Genomic DNA, 19485 nt, shown 5'->3' with positions numbered 1-19485 from the left:
AAATGTTTTGAGGAGCTAGAGCAGAAAATAGTATTTTCGGATCATAAGTGCAGTTTCACATGTTATCGTCCCACACAGTTTCCTCTTGAAAATTAATTCATTATTGTAGCTAATTAGATTTCAATAAACCACTTATTTTTCATTTTTTTCTCAGTTAATGTTCTCTTTTCATCTCTTTGGGTTTTTTTTTTCTAATTGCCCAATTGCCTGTATTAATTTCATTTTTTTTTTTTTTGAGATTTTATTTATTTATTCATGAGAGAGAATGAGAGAGGCAGAGACTTAGGCAGAGGGAGAGCAGGCTCCATGCAGGGAGCCCAGTGCAGGACTCAACCTCGGGACTCCAGGATCATGCCCTGAGCTGAAGGCAGACGCTCAACCACTGAGCCACCCAGGCAGGCATCCCTGCCTGTACTGATTTCTAACTTAATTTCTGTTGCTCTAACATTTGTAACAATTATACATTTATCTTTCCATCAAAATAGCTGTGGAAATACAGAGGAGTCTGAATCAACTTGGAACACCTCAAGATTCACCTGAACTGAGGCAACAGCTGTAAGTATTTAATAATTAAAAAAAAAACCCAAAAACCCCACTGTTATATTCCTTTGATGTAGTGTTATGTTTACTGGAGAAACAATGGAAAAGTAGTAAGATTTTTCAGTTCCTTTATTTGTACAAGTTTTTGTATTGGTTTTTCCCTTTTCAAGGTAGGCAGATGTTTTTCTTTATTTTAAAGAGCTGGCTTACTCTAGCAAAAAAAAGTTAGTTGTCTTATACTTTTTTGAATAGGTTGTTTTGATGGCTTTTGAAAAATGATATTCTAAGCTTCTCTGTTTATGTGATTTACTTCTCATACCTAACCGTTTCTTCAGTGACTAGATTTTTTTAAGTTTGAGGTGTACAATGTTTTTTTATAATAAATTTTTTTTATTGGTGTTCAATTTGCCAACATACAGAATAACACCCAGTGCTCACCCGTCAAGTGCCCCCCTCAGTGCCCGTGACCCATTCACCCCCACCACCCCCCCTCCCCTTCCACCACCCCTAGTTCGTTTCCCAGAGTTAGGAGTCTTCCATGTTCTGTCTCCCTTTCTGATATTTCCTACCCATTTCTTCTCTCTTCCCCTCTACTCCCTTATAATGTTTGTCCGTCTGCGATTGACTTATTTCACTCAGCATAATACCCTCCAGTTCCATCCACGTCGAAGCAAATGGAGGGTATTTGTCATTTCTAATGGCTGAGTAATATTCCATTGTATACATAAACCACATCTTCTTTATCCATTCATCTTTCTTTTTTTTTTTTTTTTTCCCATTCATCTTTCGATGGACACCGAGGCTCCTTCCACAGTTTGGCTATTGTGGACATTGCTGCTATAAACATCGGGGTGCAGGTGTCCTGGCGTCTCATTGCATCTGTATCTTTGGGGTAAATCCCCAACAGTGCAATTGCTGGGTCATAGGGCAGGTCTATTTTTAACTCTTTGAGGAACCTCCACACAGTATTCCAGAGTGGCTGCACCATTTCACATTCCCACCAACAGTGTAAGAGGGTTCCCTTTCTCCACATCCTCTCCAACATTTGTGGTTTCCTGCCTTGTTAATTTCCCCCATTCTCACTGGTGTGAGGTGGTATCTCATTGTGGTTTTGATTTGTATTTCCCTGATGGCAAGTGATGCAGAGCATTTTCTCATGTGCATGTTGGCCGTGTCTATGTCTTCCTCTGAGATTTCTGTTCATGTCTTTTGCCCATTTCGTGATTGGATTGTTTGTTGAGTTTAATAAGTTCTTTATAGAACTTGGAAACTAGCCCTTTATCTGATACGTCATTTGCAAATATCTTCTCCCATTCTGTAGGTTGTCTTAGTTTTGTTGACTGTATCCTTTGCTGTGCAAAAGCTTCTTATCTTGATGAAGTCCCAATAGTTCATTTTTGCTTTTGTTTCTTTTGCCTTCGAGGATGTATCTTGCAAGAAGTTACTGTGGCTGAGTTCAAAAAGGGTGTTGCCTGTGTTCTCCTCTAGGATTTTGATGGAATCTTGTCTCACATTTAGATCTTTCATCCATTTTGAGTTTATCTTTGTGTATGGTGAAAGAGAGTGGTCTAGTTTCATTCTTCTGCATGTGGATGTCCAATTTTCCCAGCACCATTTATTGAAGAGACTGTCTTTCTTCCAATGGATAGTCTTTCCTCCTTTGTCGAATATTAGTTGACCATAAAGTTCAGGGTCCACTTCTGGGTTCTCTATTCTGTTCCATTGATCTATGTGTCTGTTTTTGTGCCAGTACCACACTGTCTTGATGACCACAGCTTTGTAGTACAACCTGAAATCTGGCATTGTGATGCCCCCAGATATGGTTTTCTTTTTAAAATTCCCCTGGTTATTCAGGGTCTTTTCTGATTCCACACAATTCTTAAAATAATTTGTTCTAAGTCTCTGAAGAAGGTCCATGGCATTTTGATAGGGATTGCATTAAACGTGTAAATTGTCGTGGGTAACATTGACATTTTCACAATATTAATTCTGCCAATCCATGAGCATGGAATATTTTTCCATCTCTTTGTGTCTTCCTCAATGTCTCCCAGAAGTGTTCTATAGTTTTTAGGGTATAGATCCTTTACCTCTTTGGTTAGGTTTATTCCTAGGTATCTTATGCTTTTGGGTGCAATTGTAAATGGGATTGACTCTTTAATTTCTCTTTCTTCAGTCTCATTGTTAGTGTATAGAAATGCCACTGATTTCTGGGCATTAATTTTGTATCCTGCCACGCTGCCAAATTGCTGTATGAGTTCTAGCAATCTTGGGGTGGAGGCTTTTGGGTTTTCTATGTAGAGTATCATGTCATCAGCGAAGGGGGAGAGTTTGACTTCTTTTCTAATTTGAATGCTTTTTATTTCTTTTTGTTGTCTGATTGCTGAGGCTAGGACTTCCAGTACTATGTTGAATAGCAGTGGTGAGAGTGGACATCCCTGTCTTGTTCCTGATCTTAGGGGAAAGGCTCCCAGTGCTTCTCCATTGAGAATGATATTTGCTGTGGGCTTTTCGTAGATGACTTTTAAGATGTTGAGGAATGTTCCCTCTGTCCCTACACTCTGAAGAGTTTTGATCAGGAATGGATGCTGTATTTTGTCAAATGCTTTCTCTGCATCTAATGAGAGGATCATATGGTTCTTGGTTTTTCTCTTGCTGATATGATGAATCACATTGATTGTTTTACGAGTGTTGAACCAGCCTTGTGTCCCGGGGATAAATCCTACTTGGTCATGGTGAATAATTTTCTTAATGTACTGTTGGATCTTATTGGCTAGTACCTTGTTGAGAATTTATGCATCCATGTTCATCAGGGATATTGGTCTGTAATTCTCCTTTTTGGTGGGGTCTTTGTGTCTTGGGAGGTTTGTGATGACTGCTTCAATTTCCTCCCTGGTTATTGGCCTGTTCAGGTTTTCTATTTCTTCCTGTTCCAGTTTTGGTAGTTTGTGGCTTTCCAGAAATGCGTCCATTTCTTCTAGATTGCCTAATTTATTGGCGTATAGCTGTTCATAATATGTTTTTAAAATCATTTGTATTTCCTTGGTGTTGGTAGTTATCTCTCCTTTCTCCTTCATGATTTTATTAATTTGAGTCTTCTCTCTCTTCCTTTAAATAAGTCTGGCTAATGGTTTATCTATCTTATTAATTCTTTCAAAGAACCAACTCCTGGTTTTGTTGATCTGTTCCACAGTTCTTCTGGTCTCGATTTTGTTGAGTTCTGCTCGAATCCTTATTAACTCTCTTCTTCTGCTGGGTGTAGGGTCTATTTGCTGTTTTTTTTCTAGCTCCTTTATGTGTAAGGTTAGCTTTTGTATTTGAGTTCTTTCCAGTTTTTGAATGGATGCTTGTATTGCGATGTATTTCCCCCTTAGGACTGCTTTTGCTGCATCCCAAAGATTTTGAATGGTTGTATCTTCATTCTCATTAGTTTCCATGAATCTTTTTACTTCTTTCTTAATTTCCTGGTTGACCCTTTCATCTTTTAGCAGGATGGTCCTTAACCTCCACGTGTTTGAGGTCCTTCCAAACTTCTTGTTGTGATGTAGTTCTAATATCAAGGCATTATGGTCTGAGAATATGCAGGGGACGATCCCAATCTTTTGGTATCGATTCAGACCCGATTTGTGACCCAGTATGTGGTCTATTCTGGAGAAAGTTCCGTGTGCATTTGAGAAGAATGTGTATTCAGTTGAGTTTGGATGTAAAGTTCTGTAGAGATCTGTGAAATCCACCTGGTCCAGTGTATCATTTAAAGTTCTCGTTTCTTTGGAGATTCTGTGCTTAGAAGACCTATCGAGGGTAGAAAGAGCTAGATTGAAGTCACCAAGTATAAGTGTATTATTATCTAAGTATTTCTTCACTTTGGTTATTAATTGATATATTTGGCAGCTCCCACATTCGGGGCATATATATTGAGAATTGTTAAGTCCACTTGTTGGATAGATCCTTTAAGTATGATATAGTGTCCCTCTTCATCTCTCACTACAGTCTTCGGGGTAAATTTTAGTTTATCTGATATAAGGATGGCTACCCCTGCTTTCTTTTGAGGACCATTCAAATGGTAAATGGTTCTACAACCTTTTATTTTCAGGCTGTAGGTGTCCTTCTGTCTAAAATGAGTCTGTTGTAGACAGCAAATAGATGGGTCCTGCTTTTTTATCCAGTCTGGAACCCCTCATGGGGTCATTAAGCCCATTCACGTTCAGAGTTACTATTGAAAGATACGAGTTTAGTGTCATCATGGTATCTATTCAGTCCTTGTTTTTGTGGATTGTTCCACTGAACTTCTTAAAGGGGAATTTTAAGAGTCCCCCTTAAAATTTCTTGCAGAGCTGGTTTGGAGGTCACATATTCTTTCAGTTCCTGCCTGTCTTGGAAGCTCTTTATCTCTCCTTCCATTTTGAATGAGAGCCTTGCTGGATAAAGTTTCTTGGTTGCATGTTCTTCTCATTTAGGACCCTGAATATATCCTGCCAGACCCTGAATATCTGGCCTGCCAGGTCTCTGTGGATAGGTCTGCTGTTGCCCTAATACTCTTCCCCATAAAAGTCAAGGATTTCTTGTCTCTTGCTGCTTTAAGGATCTTCTCTTTATCTTTGGAATTTGCAAGCTTCACTATTAAATGTCGAGGTGTTGAACAGTTTTTATTGATTTTAGGGGGGGATCTCTCTATTTCCTGGATCTGAATGCCTGTTTCCCTTCCCAGATTAGGAAAGTTTTCAGCTAGGATTTGTTCAAATACATATTCTGGCCCTCTGGCCCTTTCGGTGCCTTCAGGAACCCCAGTTAAACATAGGTTTTTCTTCCTCAGGCTGTCATTTATTTCCTTTAATCTATCTTCATGGTCTTTTAATTGTTTGTGTCTTTTTTCCTCAGTTTCCCTCTTTGCCATCAACTTGTCTTCTATGTCACTCATTCGTTCTTCCACCTCGTTAACCCTTGTCGTTAGGACTTCTAGTTTGGATTGCATCTCATTCAATTGATTTTTAATTTCTGCCTGATTGGATCTAAATTCTGCAGTCATGAAGTCTCTTGAGTCCTTCATGGTTTTTTCTAGAGCCACCAGTAGCTGTATGATAGTGCTTCTGAATTGGCTTTCTGACATTGAATTGTAATCCAGATTTTGTAACTCTGTGGGAGAGAGGACTGTTTCTGATTCTTTCTTTTGAGGTGAAGTTTTCCTTCTAGTCATTTTGCTCAGTGTAGAGTGGCCAAAATCAAGTTGTATTGGGAAAAGGAGATAAAGAGAGGAGAGAAAGAAGGAAAGAAAAGAGAAAAAGAAAAAAGAAAAAAGGAAGAAAAAAAAGAAGAAAAAGAGAAAGAAAGAATGGGAAAAAAGGGGTGGGGGAAGCAAACAAATCAAAAAGCAAAAACAACAACAACAACAACAACAACAACAAAACCGAGGAAGTATCTTCTGATTCTGATACTTTAAGTCCCTTGACTCCCCCTGGAACTGGTCCGTCTAGCTGGTCTTTTGGGGGAGGGGCCTGTTGTGCTGATTTTCAGGTGTTAGCACTTGGGGGAGCTGCTCTCCCCCTGCCTGGTGCAGGGCTCAGTGGGGGTTGTTACCCCGTGAGGCCCCAGGAGGAACAACCCCAGTGGCGGGGCCAGCTCTGGAGCCCTGGAGTCAGCCCCCGCAGTAACTCCGGAGCTCTCGGTCTGCAGGGCCTGGAGGCTCCCGGGCGGGGCCGCTGATCTGCTCAGCTGGGGCAGGAGCGTCCTCGCTGTCCTGGGCCCTCCCGGCCTCTGCCTGTCCCGGGGGAGGCGGGATCCTGGGCTGTGTCCCGGCGCCCTGTGCTCCGGCCGCGCAGCCCCCTCCGCGGAGCCTCTTCCTCTGCCCGAGCCCCTCCGAGCTGCTCCGGGTCCCGCCGTGCGCTGCAGCCCTTAGGGAGCTCGGCGCACTCTCCCGGGGCGCAGGTGTCTGTTACTGTCCCCGGGAGCCCGAGGGCATCCCCGCCCTCCTGGGGTCCTGCTCAACTCCCTGCGAGCCCCTTTCCGCCCGGGAAGGTCGGTGCAGCTCCTGCTCCTCTGGGACGGGGCTCTCCTGTCCTGGGGACACTCGCCCCGGCCTCAGCCCGGCTCATCGCGGGGCCCCTACCCCTTGGAGGCCTTTTGTTTCTTTATTTCTTTTTCCCCGTCTTCCTACCTGATAGAAGCGCAAACTCTTCTCACTGTAGCATTCCAGCTGTTCTCTCTTTAAATCTCAGGCCGAATTCATAGATTTTCAGGATGATTTGAAGGTTATCTAGGTAATTTGGTGGGGACAGGTGATTTGGGGACCCTACTCTTCTGCCATCTTGCCCCTCCTCTCCAGTGACTAGATTTTTATTTGGTTTAAATTCAGTACATATTCAGTATGAATTGTTATCCCTCCAAAAACTTATGCCTAAATCCTTGAATTTCAGAAAGCATTAGCCTCTGTTAAGAAAAAAAAAAAAGGTCTAGTGAAGTTATGTGGTACATGTTTCAGTAAGTTAATATGCTGTTAGAAGAACAATAATACTTTGTGGTGTTGCATATTTAAAGTGTTTTTATACATTTTCTCATCTGAATCTTTCTCATCTGGGGTAAAATACATAGATCAAATAACTGTTTTCATTTTGCTCATAAGGAAAATATGTCTCACAGGAGCGTAATGATTTGCCTAACATCATTGTGAAGTTGAGTCTTAATTAAGTGCTGTTACAGCAATGTTTCAAGTAATATGTATGTCATAAATGATATTCCAAAAAACGTTAGCTATAGAAGGAAAAATCGCAAAAAGGACTAAATTAAAAGATAGGTGATGGGAATTCGTGTTTTTTATGAAGTACAGTTTGAAGAATTTATAGTGATGTGTAATTTACATGGACTTTTTCTGCCATGGAGAGATGTTGGGGTGGGAAAAATACCCCAAGTCTAAATAACAAACCACCATTTGTTAAACTAAGATGGAATGTAGGGGCACCTGCGTGGCTCAGTTGGTTGAGCGTCTGACTCTTGATTTCCACTCCAGTCATGATCTCAGGGTTGTGAGATCAAGCCTTGCATCAGGCTGCCCACTCAGAACAGAGTCTCTGTCTCTCTCAAATAAATTAATAAATTAAAAAAAAAAAACTAAAATGGAATAGAAACATGTAATTCTTAATAGATATATTTTGCTAAGGTTAGTAGTGGAGATTGTGAATAGATAGACATCAGTAAGCCTTCTTTTCAGAAATTTAGCTAAATTACAATTTCTAAAGATTTTAAAGGAATAATAAAGGTAGAAGATTTGGAAAATAGATAGAAGTAGGTTGTAATTCTTCCTTATCAGTCAAATACAGGTATCTATATCTAAAAATACTCCTATACAGTATCTCATTATTTTAAAGGATTCCAAGTATAACTAAATAAGTGTTTAAAAGGAGAGATAATATACTGAAAAGTACTGATGTTGTAATTTGTAAAGCATAACATTAGATTAAGCTTTTTTTTTAGAGTCAAGTTCTTGAGTTAAAAATCTGACTTTTTACTTTATAAGCTAGCTAAAAAAGATAGATACAGATACTGATAGGATTTACTTCTTATTGTGTTCTTTCTGTTTACAGAGAAATGCTATTCTTTCCAAAGCAAACTTAAAAATAGTAAATATAAAAACAATAGTAAATGTATATTGATTACCTCTCCCCCCACCTTTTTTTTTTAAAATCTATAAGGATATAAATGTCCAGATAGAGAAAGAAGAGAGGCTAGATGTACTCCTGAGAACAAGACAAAGTCTGGCGACAAATCCTCTTCATTTATTAAAATGATCTCCCAACAGTGGGATGCAGACAAAAGGCTCTCACCACCCAACACCTCCATATCTAAAACATCAGACATCCCATAGTCTGGCTTTGATTCGAGTCATCTTCCCTTCTAAATGGCTGCTGAGATTTATTTCTCAAAGCTTGGTTGCCCTGTGTGAGTAAAGAACTTTCCATGTAATATTTGACCAGTATTTATCAAAAAATAGAATCTGGATTTTTTTTTTTTTTAAACTTGCTCCACACCCAATGTGGGGCTTGAACTCACAACCCTCAGATTTAGAGTCATGTGCTCTACTGACTCAGCCAGATAGGTGCCCTGAAATTTTTGTTTTCATAGATAAAATTTAGAGCCACTCTATAAAATAGTGATTTTTATCAAACTATTTATAAGGATTGATTCAACTGGCAGAGTTGTAACTTAAAGAAATCTCTTTGTTCTTTGGTTCTATAATGTGTGTTTTTTTTACTTTAGGCAACAGAAGCAGCAGTATACTAATCAACTTGCCAAAGAAACAGATAAGTACATTAAAGAGTTTGGATCTCTGCCCACCACCCCCAGTGAACAGGTATCAAGCCTTAAGACATGTTGTTGATGTATTGAATGTGAAAGAAATTACATGCATTATAGGGTCTTTGAACTTTTATGCTAGAAAGGAAATGAAGGGGGAAAATTGTATTTGAGATTAGTTCACAGAACACAAAACTATATTTAATTGCCCTGGTAGTATCCTGTGGTTCAATAAAGCAAAAATTATTTCCATGCAGTTGCCCTGACCCATAATTAAGCAAGTGCTCAGAAAATGCCCCCTGAGTAATTGTTTCCTGGCCTTCCAGGACTGACTCCATGTGACACGCACACATTCATGATGTGAGGTTTCCTAGGGGCGCATGTTTATTTCCTTGCTTATCATTTAGTGGAAGTTATAGTTAGGTAAGAGTACAAGGTTTTATTTTCCTAAAAAGAAAACAAAAGAACTACTACTTCAAAATAACCTCAAAATCATGACCCAGTTTTTAAGATGAAAATTTTGGGTGAGAAATCCAACATTATGGACCTTTTGCCTCAAGATAGTACATATACATAGTACTTTAATATATTGTCAAAATGTTGCTTAGATGTAAACAGTAGGAAATTGGAGAGTGAGTGGAAACTTCAGAATAAAGAGCCAACTCGTGGCGAAACAACCTTGGTGAATTCTATAGAACCTTATACCTTGATTCTAGTAGGTTTCTCCGTTTCCTCTAGCGTCAAAGGAAAATACAGAAGGATCGCTTAGTAGCTGAATTCACAACGTCACTGACAAACTTCCAAAAGGTCCAGAGGCAAGCCGCTGAAAAAGAGAAAGAGTTTGTTGCTCGAGTGAGAGCCAGCTCTAGAGTATCTGTGAGTATTGAACAGGGCGTAATAAAGTGCATGTGCTGTTCCCTTGAAGGCCTGCATCAGCGTTTTCTTAAGTCGTAAGGATCTGTGACTGACTGTCTTGGAAGTCAATATTTGAATATTTATTTTCAGGTTTTTCTGCTCAGTTTTAAGAAGGATGACAGTTATATATTGCTGTAGTTATTTTGTCCATGTCAGGGAGCCAAAGATTACAGATTACTATATAAAAATATGGGAACATTTTGTCAGAAAAGACTAGGGCTCAGATCCTGAATGATATTCCCACTTTGGTTTGTACTAGGGGCTGTCACCTTGCATCTGGGCCAATGTAGGAAATGCTTTACTCCTGGGTTATATGAAGATGATGGAAAGGAACAGAGTGAATCAATTGCATGAATACTGAAAATGAATATAAGCCTGAAGAAAATAAACAAAGGGATAACTTTTAGTGGAATTTTGAGTTTATCTCATTTTAAATTTCTTCAAAAACCATTGCCGGTTGTTTCCTTATTCCTTAATGTAGAGTTTCCTGGACTATATTACATTTTAATCATATAATATTGATTATTTGGCCCTTGAGAATATTTAATGAATTCCTTCCTTGTCAGCTTAGGGAAATAATTTTATTGTTATTTGAAGCACTTGACCTAAAAAGTTAGAACAAAAACATTTCTCTTTCTGTACATAGACATACACATGTGTACATAAACCCATTTAGATTATCATAAGAGAAAATGTGAGTGTTATGATGGTGTTTTTTCTTTGCCACTTCTCAATGCATTCTATTACTGAATTATCCAGGGTGGTTTTCCTGAAGACAGCTCAAAGGAAAGGAATCTCGTTTCCTGGGAAAGGTAAGAAATATAAACCATACAGATGAGAAGATGATTTTTCAAATGTGTTTTCTACCTTATGGTTCCTGGAACAGAATGAAAGCTTTCAGTTTATTATGTCATGACTATCCTAAGTTATAAATACAAAGCAATAAATTTGAAAAATTTTTTCAAAGTAATCATTTATAAAGCATATATATATAAAATATTCCAATTCGGCAGTAATTTGTAAATGTTTATACAAGTAAATTTTATTGACTTAATTATTATTTGATGGAGATTTTTTTTATTTCCTCATGTGACATTTAGGTCAACCAAGAAGAAATACCCGGTTGCCAAATGTAGAGTCCAATAATTAATAACTCTAAAAAAATAATACCAATGAAATGAAACATGAATAAAATTTGATTAATATTTCTGTTATAATCTTAAAACTTAAGAATACAAATGAGAAATTGAAGCAGTTCTCTGACGTTGAAGAAAAGACACACTATTTTGTGCTTCTTAAATAAGAAAAGAAATCCCATTACTTCCATTATTTTAATACCATTCTTTTTTTTTTCCGATGTTTTGTTCTGTTAGCCAAGCTCAACCTCAGGTACAGGTGCAGGAGGAAGAAATTACAGAAGATGACCTCCGCCTTATTCATGAGAGAGAATCTTCCATTAGGCAACTTGAAGTAAGTTTGCCGTGGCAGCTGGGTGGCTGCGCTGTCCTCAGGCATCTTCAGTGTGTCTGTCCTCAAGATGCTTAGACAGTGCTAGGGGAGGGGCTGACAAAGAAAACTAAATATATCATTGTGGTGGCATTTCTCATAAATGAGAATAGTTTTCTTCTTTTTTTTAAACAAATCTCGTTAGAATATGCGCTAAAATGAAAGCATACCTCCCTCGTCTCCAACTTTTGTTTTTTATCCTATGAGATCACCTCAGGTCCTTAGCATGGAGAAAGCCTTAGTTCTTGTGAAACCTACCTATTCCCTAGAAGGTTGGCTACAGTTTTTGAGGGTTTTCAAGCCACATTTGATAAATTCTTTGCACTATCTTGTTCAGCTCTCATAAAAACCATGAAGTAGTTAGTTAACCTTGTCATCATCATCACCATTTTATAGATTGGGAAACTAAGGCACAGGATGAATATGTAAATTGCCCCCCAATATAGAATATTTAAACTTTACTCTTTAATCAGGCAAAGTAATAGTTATGATATATTAAAGAAAAGTGAATTTATAACTTGTTCATTGCTATTCCACTGCATAATCAAATTTATTAACATGAGAGTTTAGACTTAGACCTAATGTTTTATACTTTTATATTGTCAAGTTGATGTGTAATATCAATGGTATTTTATACTCTTATGAGGAAATACTGCTAGTAATAAAAAAAATTATCAGACTACGTAAACATAAACTCAATGACCCAGGGTCCTTCTCTGTTACAAAGATTCCTGGTTTCCATGCTGCCTCACTTGGTATTTTTAATGTCACAAACTTACTTTTAAAGAACTGGTTACAGTTTTTCAAGGTCATCTTATTTAAGCTTCCTTTTGTCTAATAGTTTCTTGATATTTCCAAAATTGATGTATTAAGCCTAGAGTCATTTTCTCTTATGTCTAAGTGGTGGTTTGGGTTTTGTTTTGTTTTTGTTTTTGTTTTTGTTTTTTAATTTTCTTCTTTTGTAGATTGGGAGCTGAATTCTGATTATAATAACATGTGCCTTTTTCTCTCAGGCTGATATTATGGATATTAATGAAATATTTAAAGATTTGGGAATGATGATTCATGAGCAAGGAGATGTGATAGGTAAGCCCTGCTGAGATGGGAACAGGCTACTTACGCAGTTTACCTGTGGTAACCTCTTAAGCAAGAGTAGCCTGTCTCTTGGGGGTCCCCTGGAATGAAAAGCACAGTGTCTACAACAGACAAAGCATCACCCTTGTCATTATCTAAAACAGATCTCATTTTTGGCTCCTACTGATTGAATCAACTGGCTTCATTTATTCCTGAAGCCCCAGATCTAATCAGAGCCTCCTGTGCTAAGACTGTGGAAGGCAGCACATATCCTCACTGCCGCCTGTTTGCTGGATCCCTGGTTTCCATCTTAACCCCTGCTGATTCTCAGCACAACAAGCACTTCCTGGAAAACCTGTGCTGTTTATGATTGTGCATGCTATTTTGTCTCTTAGACTAAAGGGAATAGGTATCCATTTGCCTAATCATTTATTCGAATATCTTTTTGGTCGATTAATTTAGTAGTGTTACTTAGATGCTAAGCATTCTTTTATAAATTCTTTTTTTAAAAAGTCAGCAACTAAGACTCCCCCTAAGTTTTGAATGTGATAGCTCTTCAGTTAGGATATAACCATTGGCGCTGATCAGTGTCCTGACCATTTTTATCATTTCGAAATATGAAGATCTCAATGGATGTGTCTAAAGATACATTTAATAAATGTTCTGAATTTGGTTCATTGAGACACTTGGACCTGTACTTTACTATAACTGTTATTTGCCCATTCTTACAGCTTCTCTGTAGCCACAATAGATCACAGGGTAAAATTTCAAAAATCAATTAATTTGTTCATCCAGTAAGTATTTATTGAGTGCCTACTATATCCAGGCACAAGTCTAGGCATTGGAGATTTAGCTGAAAGTAAATGAAATTAAAGGCTCTGCCTTCATAAATCTTACAATCTAATTGGAAGAGAGAGACGATTTTTTAAAAGGAAAGAAAAGTAAGTAAATGCTGAGAAGTGTTATCGGGAAAATAAGGCAAGCAGTGAGATGGGGCTGCTAAAAGTGGGGAATGTTTCTGCTTTCCTAGGGTGGTCAAGCAAGACCTTACCGACAGGTGACATTTTAGTGAAGACTTCATGGCATTAAGGAAACAAGTGAAAGAAAAATTTCCAGGCAGAGCAAAGGGCAAGTGCAAAGGCCTTTCAGGCAGAAGTATGTCTGGTGTTCTTGGTGAGTGAAATGAGGGAGATGGAGATGAGGTCAGAGGTCATAAACTTTGGCATTGTGGAGGGCCCCTGAGCCATCATGAGGACTTGTGTTACTACTGATGGTTGGAAATGGAAAGCCACAGGAGGATTTGAGCAGAGGAATGTTATTATCGGACACAAGGTTTAAAGGACTCCCTTTGGCTACTCGTTTTGAGAACAGACCATAAAGGGACAAGACCAGAAGCAAAGAGAGCACTTAGAAGATGATGGCAGGAATCGGAGTGAGCAGTGTGTTGCTTCAAATCAGGATGGAAGGCAGCGAAGCAGCGAGAAGCAGAATTGTGGATAGCTTTAAAATGTAGAACCATAAAAAATATAAATAAATAAATGAATGAATAAAATGTAGAAGCAAAAAGATTTACTGACCAGCTGGATGTGAGTGTGAGATAGAATTAATTCAAGGACGGTTCTTCAGGTTTTTGGCAAGGCCAGAGAAAGGATGATGCTGCCATTTTCTGAGATGGAGCAGTCTATAACCAGAGCAGGTTTAGAGGGATAGAAATCAACAATTTTTAGATGTGTTAAGTGTGAGGTACAAGTTGAAATGAAGTTAGCTTGCTAGGCAGTCACAAATTACAAGGGAAATAAATCAGCATCAGTCTTTTTTTTTTTTGTACCCATATTCAGCTACAAAGGTGCAGGTTGGAGTTTCGTCACGTAAGTCTGGCTAAAGTAGGTGGCAAGGGAGCCGAGGGTGAATGCAAGAAAGTGTGGTTCACTGGTGGCCCAGGGGACCTAAGCTGGGTAAGGAGGAACGTAAGGGCACGAAGTGTGTTGAGAGATGGTGAAACAGTAGTAGGGTCAGTGAAGTCGGGTGTTGGAAGGAGTGTGCTATGTAGGTAGCAGGTGATACTCAGGGAGTGAGGTTTGAATGAGTTTATAGAGAGGTTGCAATAGTGTAATGACAAGGGCTGGTATATGGTCTTGGAGATGGGTGGCTGGGAGAGGGAAACAGGCAAAGTCGTTGAAAAAGTATGGTCGAGGCTTTGAAAAGGCAAGGTATTAGGTCAGCAGTTGGCTTGTGAAATTGCCAGTTTTGGGTAATAGAAGCATCGAAGGGTCCATCAGTGAATCCAGAGCAGAAATACTCCAAGAATAAAGGCAAGACCGGAGTTCTGTAAATGTCTGCGACAGAGAATAAGTGAGAGTTGGCAGGGAGAAGCGAGACACAGAGGTCTCAGGCTGCAGGGTGCCGCTGGTTCTATGTCTAGGCCAGAGGAAAGCTGGCGCCCCTTCAGGAGGCTGCATGAGCCCTCAGGGAGGACTAGGTTTTAGCACAGAAGTAGGTTGGTGATGACCGCAGAGCAAATGATGGTTTTCAGTACTCTGTTTCCTCAGGAACACTTGTTAGATGTTTAGAGTTGCTTTGGCCATCAGAGCCCACAAACAAAATAGTACTTTTCAGGAGTTACCAGGTAGAACTGGAATTGTGTTATAACGAGGATGATCCAGTTTCTTTCCAAATATTTGTGTGTTGTCTGGATCATTTGACAAATAGCATAAGGAAGACCAAGTGCCATTTAAAAAAAAACATTCAAATTTCCCCCTATGGTAAACTGATGGTAACATTTGAATAGTGAACATGTTTGGTGTTATGTTGAATGAAATCTTGTGATTTATGCACCTCTCTTACTGGAGCATCTAACAGCTGTGTGTGTGTGTGTGTGCGCGCGCGCGCACGCGCGTGTGTGTTTTGTTTTAAAGACAGCATAGAAGCCAATGTGGAAAGTGCAGACGTGCATGTTCAGCAAGCAAACCAGCAGCTGTCAAGGGCAGCAGAGTATCAGGTAATATTAACTGCAGTAAATTCTCTCGTAATTTAGGCTTTCCACTCTGTGTGTGTGTGTGTGTGTGTGTGTGTGTATGAGAGAGAGAGAGAGAGAGAGACTGATCAGGAGATGTTAAATTGTAAAAGCCCCATGGAAGACAGATCAGAAATCTGCCAGTTAGTTTGAAACTGATGTTGGCCTGTTTATTCTCAGGGTCAAACCAGAATTCTGGCCCCCAGGGATGGGAAGTTCAGTGTTTATAGAGTCCTGAGAGGAGCCATAGATGGACACCTCCAGGCGTTTCTGACAGCTGGCGGTCTCTGATGCCATTGTGACCTTCCAACCTTCCAACCCAGAAATCTCCTTGATACCCTTCTTCTGTTTCTCTCACTGTTTCTTTCCACCTTTTCTTTCTTTTTTGTCTGTGACACTCTGCACAGAAAAGGCAACGATCTTTGCTCTAGAGAGTTCTCTTCAAGTCCTATGGAAATTATATTCTCTTGGAGTGTCCTTGATCACTAGGTATAATCAGCATTCAGCAGATCCTTCACCAGGAATGAACTGATTTCTTAGATGGATCAGATTAATATATGTGACCTTATATTAATTAATTAATTAAGGAGTCCATATATGTGACCAATATAAAAGACATGACACTACTACACAAATATTAGGACTGTGAACTATGAATATATCATACAATATAAAATGAGGCCAGGCCCTTTGGGAAGCCCTAAATACCACCGTAGCATTTGATTTCCTTTTTAAAACTCCACTTCATGTTGTCGTTCATAATTATTTTTCTTAGACCATGTTGCCACCTTATAAAATATCTAAGATATTGTCACAGTCTTAGATGTTTTCCAATTGCTTTTCACTTTGCTCACTAACCTCAGAAGTCCCCTTTCATTTCAGTGCCATTTTACACTAGACAAATCACTGCGTACGTAGTGCTACATAGGGAATAGTGAAGCTTTATAGAGATTGTTGAGTTACAGCCAACTGTATTCAGTGATGGCGTAGCTCTAACTCACCTTGACCTTCTATGTGCATGTGATTCAGGTATGCAGCTCAGTAGAATTAATATCATAGACTGTAGGTATCATTCATGAATGTCAAAAACACACACACAAAAATCCGTAAATGCTAATAGTCCTGACTGCTCAAATACAGTGTTTAACAGGATTTATTAGTAACTAGGTTTACATGTTAATTTTGTTTTGCTTTTGGTATTTGGAAGGATATAGATATATCTCCTAAGTTTTACTTTTCCCCTTCCTTAGGGAAGGGCAAAACTCTACAGCCACCCTGGGGGAAAGAAATACATCTTCCCAAGCCAAACCTCCATATCTGGAGCTGCCCCATACTGAATCCCACAGGCCCTGAAAGGATGAGGAAAGAACCATGCAGCACAAGTGCTAGGAAAAAAGCAGCTTCCCTGTAGTTCTTCTTGGAAGCCTTGACATTAGACTCTTGCCTCTGCAAAATATGGCACTTCTAAATAGTTTGGGTGAACCATGAGTGGAAGGGAAGCTGCTTAGTACTTTTCTCGTTGCAGTACCCTGGGACCTCACCACACCACACTAGGGAGGGTCCCTGGGCCACAGATACCCCATAGGGGGAAGCCTGTGATGGTTCTTACAGGTATATCACACATGTGTCTGTGATGCTCAGGTGGAGCTGGGGAAAATCTGTAGGCAAGATGACTGAAACTCTAGAGAAGTTGTGCTTCGTATAAGGAAGAGTATTCAATTGAAAAAAAAATTACTGAATATATGGTATACTGAAAGGCATCATAGTTTTTCAGGAGAATTTCAGAGTTGGAAACCTATCTTTCCATAAATTTTATGGTACTACTAGTTGACAAAGAAAATTTACAAACTTTTCAACTTTGTAAGAAAAAGGATTTCGGGGGCACCTGGCTGACTCAATCGGTTGAGCCTCTGCCTTGGGCTCAGATCATGGTCCCAGGGTCTTGGGATTGAGCAATCGGGTTCCTTGCTCATGGGGAGTTTGCTTCTCCCTCTGTCCCATTCCCTGTGCTCTCTTTTGTGCACTCTCTCTCTCTCTCTCTCTTTGTCAATATAATAAATAAAATCTTTAATAAAAAGGATTTTTGCATGTTGCTGTGAGATATGCAGGCTGTTAAAGAAATACAGAAATCTGCAGCTGGACCAGGAATGAAGAATAGAACAAAACTCTTAACTCTCTATTTTAAATTGCTACTTTATAATTTTTTAGCTTTTTGTTTTTTTATTTGTATGCTGAGATTTTAAATGCAATTTCCATTAATATTAAAAAATGGGAATTTTGGAAACTAATAATTTACTTCAGGAAAAATTGCCAAGCATTTGTACTTGCTGATATTTTCAGAGAACTCATTTTGCAGAGCAACTCTTTGATGAAAGTTTAAAAATCTATAAGCTTTTAAGCTGTTCTTAGTTATTACACATAGGTTTGCTCAGTCTGTCACCTAAGTCAGTAACTTGCATTTCTTTGTGTCTTTTTTAAGCCTAACCACACCCAGAAAAATTACCGACAAAAGTTGAATAACTGGCCCCTGAATTATATCATTAATTCAAGAAGACTATTCTTTGAAAGAATAGTGCCACTTGTATTTGAAGAGATTTTTGAAAAGCAAAAAAATACAGCCCAAAATTTGAGGATGGTTAATTACTATTGATTTTACTCCAGAAGTAAACCAAGTGATTTTCAGTTGCTAGAGAGATGCTCTGTTACATCAGTAAACATGTTTTTTGTTTTTGCATCTGCAGCGCAAATCCAGAAAAACCCTGTGCATCATCATTTTTATCATTGTCATCGGAGTTGTAATTCTTGGTCTCATCATATGGAAAGTGAAAAGCTAAATTATAAAGGAGCACACTATTGCACTACATTCTCTAAATTATGTAGGAGGATTCCTGTAATCATGGTTTTTATTATTATTATTATTATTATTTTAAAAGTACTTCGTAAAGGATGGCTCCCAAAACTTTGTTACTTTCATTGGAGAGGGGAGTTTCCTTTAGATTCAATCTGATATTTTCTAACACTGAAAGTTTTCCTCATATGACCTCTGGCATTACTTCCATGCTTTTCGATCTAGCAACTGTGAGGTTTTGTTCACATTGTATATGCCTTTCATTTATAATTTATTTACCCTGTTGACTTAGCTCTTGGAATGAGTAAATGTAAAGGTGTGTGTGCGTTCCATGTGCATCTGTCTCTGTCACAGAGTGGCATGCACCCAGATTTGTGTTACTTCAATAAAAAAATCTCAAATTTAATTTCAATTTGGGCCAACAGAGGAAATATTCTTAATAACTTAAAATAATTAACAGACCTGTTTGTGGTGTTTTTTGTTTTGTTTTTCTGGTGCATAGCAGCACACATTACCGATTTAACTTTTATTATTGGTTTTCTCTTAAAACTCTTGTTTACTCTAAATGAAATCAATGAATAATTTCCTAGAGTATCTCATACTCCTGATGTGTATCTGTTAAGCATTTGCTGTAGATTGCCTCTTAAAATACTAAGGGTAGGTTGTTTTTACATAGACCCTGCTAAAGTCTGATGTTTGCTGAGATATGTGTAGTCACTAGAAATGTTTAATGTAATTTGAAGGAAGAGTATGAAAAATCAGTACCTATTGTTAGAAATCTAAAAATCCCAACTTGTTATTTTGCTGTGTACTTCCACAGCTATCACTGTGGAAAATTAATTTCCTTCCCTTAAGTCCTTTAAAATGATGGCTACATGTGTATCCTTGGGTCAGAATTACTTTGGGTGAGAAACTTTCCCAGAATCACTGTTTTTGAGCACTAACACTTAAAAATTTAATGTTTACCTTGCCTACCATTTTGTACCATCCTTCATTAGAAAACAATTTGGATGTTTGCCAATTAACTCACTTGCTTTTTTAAAATCAATGTTGTTTTAATGCACTAATCTGAATACTGTAAAGGGGATTATCTTAGTTTATAGTTTGTATTTTATAATGTTCTTATATAGCAGTTTGATAGTGAAGTCAGTGTTTTACATGGCAAAGCTATTGAGACTTCAAATGGGAACAAATAAAATATTAAGTAAACTGTATCTTCGCAACCAAAATAAAGATGACTTTAAAAGTGTCTGGATATTTCTGTTTCATGAGGATTCTGCTTCTGTGGGACCAACACTTGACATGATCA

At 38.6% G+C, this 19485-nt stretch overlaps 1 protein-coding gene across 5 annotated transcripts in view; it reads left to right on the top strand.

Annotated features, from left to right (window-relative positions):
* Positions 1-19485, top strand: part of STX7 (syntaxin 7) — a 62457-nt gene that overhangs the window by 26732 nt on the left and 16240 nt on the right. For 4 of the 5 annotated variants that reach the window (XM_077893376.1, XM_077893367.1, XM_077893357.1 and 1 more), the window contains 7 exons: positions 486-555; positions 8785-8878; positions 9559-9696; positions 10495-10547; positions 11109-11205; positions 12255-12327; positions 15231-15313. In XM_077893376.1, coding sequence (XP_077749502.1) covers positions 486-555; positions 8785-8878; positions 9559-9696; positions 10495-10547; positions 11109-11205; positions 12255-12327; positions 15231-15313 — 608 coding nt within the window. Of the gene's footprint in view, positions 1-485; positions 556-8784; positions 8879-9558; positions 9697-10494; positions 10548-11108; positions 11206-12254; positions 12328-15230; positions 15314-18069; positions 19426-19485 lie in introns of those variants that run through there. The other variant, XM_077893395.1, reaches the window with a different exon arrangement.

Source organism: Canis aureus, chromosome 1 (assembly GCF_053574225.1).
Source record: "Canis aureus isolate CA01 chromosome 1, VMU_Caureus_v.1.0, whole genome shotgun sequence".
NCBI classification, from domain to species: domain Eukaryota; kingdom Metazoa; phylum Chordata; class Mammalia; order Carnivora; family Canidae; genus Canis; species Canis aureus.
This window is presented reverse-complemented; position numbering and strand designations above follow the sequence as displayed.